Source organism: Cucurbita moschata, unplaced genomic scaffold (genome assembly GCF_002738365.1).
Source record: "Cucurbita moschata cultivar Rifu unplaced genomic scaffold, Cmos_1.0 Cmo_Scf00006, whole genome shotgun sequence".
Classification (NCBI taxonomy): Eukaryota; Viridiplantae; Streptophyta; class Magnoliopsida; order Cucurbitales; family Cucurbitaceae; genus Cucurbita; species Cucurbita moschata.
Genome location: NW_019268522.1, coordinates 3,254,348 through 3,259,106, shown reverse-complemented (window position 1 = coordinate 3,259,106; position 4,759 = coordinate 3,254,348). Strand labels below are relative to the sequence as shown.

Here is a 4,759-nt window from a genome sequence, read left to right as displayed (position 1 = left end):
AAAATATTCTTAAATTTTCAATACATAATAAGTTTTAAAGTTATACATCGAATTCAATTTTTGAATTAATAGATTTAATAATTTATTTAAAAAATATATAAGTTTTGAGTTATACATCAAATAATGAGTAGATTTAATAATTTATTTAAAAAATATTCTTAAATTTTCAATACATAATAAGATAATGTTTTTTTCATATTAATTAAATTATAAATTTAGTTTTTAAATTATCAAATTTGTATCTAAATTGGCTATTAGATTCTCAAACTTCCATTTATTTTTCAAGTTTCTAAATTTAATATTAAAAATTTGCAAATTAATTAATATATAAAATATAAAAACTAATTTTATATCTAACCCAATCATAAACTTTCAATCCAGTGTGAATTTCGATAAATGTCAATATGTACAAAAAAAAAAAAAAAAAAAAAAAAAAAAGAGAAAAGAAAAAACCAAAATAACAGACCCTTAAAGCTACAATGAATGATAAATGGTTCCATTGTTTCACGAATCATGATGGTTATGACTCCTGAAATGTTATCATTTTATTCATGTAACAGTGAACAAGATCTTTCTTGTACTTGTACTAACGAACAGTCCATCTTTATTGGCCATGTGTTAGGTGCTAGATGCATTGGTCAGCCTCTTTTGTCGTTCAAATATCTCCGCAGAAATATTGTGGGATGGGGGGTGGCTTCTGCGTCAGTTGTTACCTTACAGTGAGGCGGAGTTTAATAGTCATCATCTAAAATTGTTGAAAGTAAGTTATACATGGAAGAGTACTGAGAACATTTTTCTCGATGAAAGCTCGGTTTCTTATAGAAAAAGAAAAGAGAGAAAGCACTTTCCTTTTCTGTTTTTGATTGTTTGAAGGAAATTTGTCATGTTTATTACTTACATCAGTAAATGAAAGGGTTTAAGCTTATTTTTTCTGATCTTTTTTCTCTTTGAAATTTAATAGGATTCATATAAGTACTGCGCTTCTGAGCTCCTAAAGGAAGCTAGAGGGATTTGGTCGGATTTCCTCATTATTCTTCTGTCAGACGAGTGGAAAAAGTGCAAAAGAGGTATTTATTTAATGTGATTTGACGAATGTTAAGTGTATCAAGTGTTTTCTGGGTGCTGAACCACTAAACTTTCCGTAGTAATTGAAGCCCCATCACCAAGGAAAGAACCAAAATGCATGCTCTTGCACCATGCGAAGGCTTCTGTTGTAGGTAAGAATAATGACTAGCTATAAGATTCGTAGTCTTATTATTTTGTCAGAAGTTGGGTGGTTCATTTAATGTATGGTGAGATTGAATGCTACTGCCCCAAGATTTTAATGTTACTTCTTGTCCTTACAGATGATGCTGTTCCACCTGAATCATCATTCGCTGCTGGTCAAAGAATGTCTGAGTTGGTTAAGGTACTTCCCTCTCGCTAGTAAAATATGAAATAGATTCCGTTAGAAGTTAACAAATTAGAAAAAGGACAAAAATAAAAGGGAACAAACAATAAAATATCATACACTAGATTGCCATAAATTTCAAAAAGGTATCTTTAAACTTACCAGTTATTGATGCCCGACCAAGGGAAAATTCAAGGCATCATGCTTTTGTATTGGGAAGATACTCCTTGGTGGGGGTTATCTCTACTTTGGGCCCTTAGGTTATTCGCCCCTCCTTTTTGTGTCTATAACGCTTGTTCTGTTTCTTATTCCAAAAAAAGAATGAAATGCACCATGCTATGCATCAATTTCAAAATTCTCTGTGAGAATGCCCTGAAATATCTTCTGAATCCATTCAATCAACTTCCGAATCTGCCATTAATCAAGATAGAAGGGAAAAACTAACTTCCACCAAACTTTAGCTTATGATCACTTGTCCAGATAAGTTTAATTATTGATCATCCGAAACTCAGCTCTAGACAGATGCGGGTTTACGCGTACATTATTGTCTTAAAGTTGAATTGTTTTTTAAACAAAAAAATGTCAGCTACTTTAAACATATTTTCCCTCCGAAATGGGTGAGATTAAATAAAAGAGAGCGAAAAGATACAGGATATTTGTTCTATTTGTTTTTCCCCATGCAATTTACTATTCTGTATGAAGCTTCTTTTAGCAATATCTTGTCCTCTTTCCATTCCAGGTATTTGTTCTTCTACACCAACTTCAGTCATTTTCCCATGGCAAGGCTTTGTCAGAACAGCCTGGTATTGGCCCTCCCTCGGAAATTCCTGAATGTTCCCGTGCAAAGGTTGCTGAACTAGATGCTTCGGGACCTAAACCGGGTGCTGAGATGAGACTTGGTTAGTTTTAAACTTAGAATTGCATAATTTAGGTTCTACCATATTTTTAAATTAATCACGTAGGTTGCCATGAGTATGTGAATAACTATCCAAGTTCTTGCCATGTAGATGGTTCTGTTCCTTGTAGAATTGCGTTCGAGAGGGGAAAAGAGCGCCATTTTTACTTTCTTGGAACCTCTATGGGAACTTTCGGGTGGATAATTCTTGCTGAAGAAGTGCCATCAAAACCGAATTATGGAATTATTCGAGTCGCTGCACCTCTTGCTGGGTCAAATGTAAGATTTCATTCGCATGAAACTATTTAATGGCAAATCTTTAATCTGTCCTTGCCTGGATGATTATGAATTCTCAAGTCATAACTGTTCTTCTGCTCCTATCAGCCTAGAATAGATGAAAAACACTCAAGGTGGCTGCATTTGAGAATTCGTCCATCAACGTTACCCTTTCTGGATCCTGCTAAACACGGTACCCCGTCAAAGTTAAAGACGAAACCGTTTGTGGATGGGAGATGGATCCTAGCATTCCAGGACGAGGATTCTTGCAAATCCGCTTTGTCTATGGTTCTGGAGGAGATTAATCTGCAAAGCAAGGAGGTAGAGAGAAGACTGAAACCATTGGTCGATCTCGAACGAGCTGTAGATTCATCGGATGCATCTGTATGTTCTTCTAAGACATTGACTTCTAATGCAACTCCTAATCTATTGTGAGTATGAATGAATGTATCAATTTTCATATATGTTATTCCCCTAATAATAGAATTGCTTAATCACCGGGTGATGTATTATTTTATGTAACCACCCTTCTATATGTTCAGCTCCCTCCCTACCTCAGAAATGCGAAGCAAAGAACAGTAGTTTTAGCATCTGAGAGTTTGTATCATTCTTTGTATAGTCTTTTTTCACATCATTTGTTGACTGGTTTTAGCCCTTCATTCTTTTCTTGATCTAACCATATAGTTGATTGAACCTTAATGTTGGTGCAATTTCCCCTAAGCTTTTTTCACCATCATCTTATAATCTCTCTCAATCTCTTTGTATTATAATGTTTAAATTTTGAATGTCCCGAGTCACATTTGAAAACTTGTAGACAAATTCCGAGGTTTGAACATAACACGTTATAGATATTGTATTCTTTGGGCTTTCTCTCCTTAAGGTTTTAAAAACGCGTCTGCTAGAGTGTTTTGTTCTCCTTTCCAATCGATGTGAGATTTCACAATGCAGCTCCCTTTGGGATTCAGTGTCCTCATTAGCACCCTTCTCCAAGAGATGTGGGATCCCCCAATCCACCCCTCTTGGACTCGAGTCCTTGTCGTATGTTTAGCTTTGATATCATTTGTAACAGTCTAATTTTGTTGCTAATATATATTGTCCTCTTTAGGTTTTTCCTTTCAATCTCTTTCTCAAGGATTTTAAAATGCATCTCGAGACAATTAAGATGAAATATATATTCTTTTTATCTAGAAAGTAAGACTTTTAAGATTAAGATCATGCATTCGTGAGACAATTAAAAGGAATTTAACCATGTCGAGTTTTATTTTGCTTCCAATAATTAGAGATTAGCAATATTTAGTTACCCATTTAGTTACCCAAAGAAGTAAAAGAAGTTGGTCAATGATTGAGACATTGCCTCGACTTTTTCGAAGATAAATCTATCCTCAACGAGTGAAAGAAATTGAACTGCAAGTTTAGTAGACGACTGAGATTGATAGAGAATTTAACAAGTAAATATTATGACATTTTGGTGTACGTTGAAAATGCAAGAACGATGAGAAAAATTATATCAAGTGATTTTAAGAGTTGGAAAAGTCCGTGTTTTCCGCCATACATTTGGGCTAAAACAATAAAATGATTTCTTGTATAATGATATTTCATGAGAATTGTTCTTGGTGAATGACGTTTTGGTGTACAACAGGTCAAATTTTATACGTCAAGAACATTTGTTATTACGACTTTGGACATTGAAAAGTAATTTAGAAAGTCTATATATATAAAAAGCGGAAGAAGAATGATGTACTACTACTCACGCCTCTTATCCCATCTCCACCACTCGCTCATTTTACTCCGTCCTTTTTCAAGTGGACTTCCACCCAGAAAAAATAAATTGATAGATGGTACAAAGCCAACACCTAATGCAAATACCATCTGACAAATGACCCTAAGACTGACCCGATGTTTAAAGCTGAAACCCGACATCTAAAACCTTACTAATTCAGGAAAAGTGGAGCCACCAACGACATTCGGCCCCTATCTAACTACCAATTCTCGTTATTATTATTATTATTATTATTATTATAAATCAACAAACAAAATCTTTGCATTGGGCTCTCTCTATTATAATAAATAAAATAAATTAAAATTCTTCCCCCTCAAAAATTCAATTATATTTCACTTTTTTATTTTTATTTCTCAAATTTTAAATTTCTTTTTTTTCCAATTCTATTTTCAAAAAAAAAAAAAAAAAAAAAAAAAAA

The 4,759-nt window shown here is 33.7% G+C and overlaps 1 protein-coding gene across 1 annotated transcript in view; it reads left to right on the top strand.

Annotated features, from left to right (window-relative positions):
• Window positions 1–3,291, top strand: part of LOC111444138 — an 18,059-nt gene extending 14,768 nt beyond the window's left edge. Inside the window, exons 15-21 of the mRNA XM_023082115.1 lie at window positions 623–760; window positions 962–1,067; window positions 1,146–1,217; window positions 1,347–1,408; window positions 2,130–2,289; window positions 2,398–2,564; window positions 2,670–3,291. Coding sequence (XP_022937883.1) covers window positions 623–760; window positions 962–1,067; window positions 1,146–1,217; window positions 1,347–1,408; window positions 2,130–2,289; window positions 2,398–2,564; window positions 2,670–2,996 — 1,032 coding nt within the window. The 3' untranslated portion in view covers window positions 2,997–3,291. The remainder of the gene's footprint in view (window positions 1–622; window positions 761–961; window positions 1,068–1,145; window positions 1,218–1,346; window positions 1,409–2,129; window positions 2,290–2,397; window positions 2,565–2,669) is intronic.
• The last annotated feature ends 1,468 nt before the right edge of the window (window positions 3,292–4,759 follow it).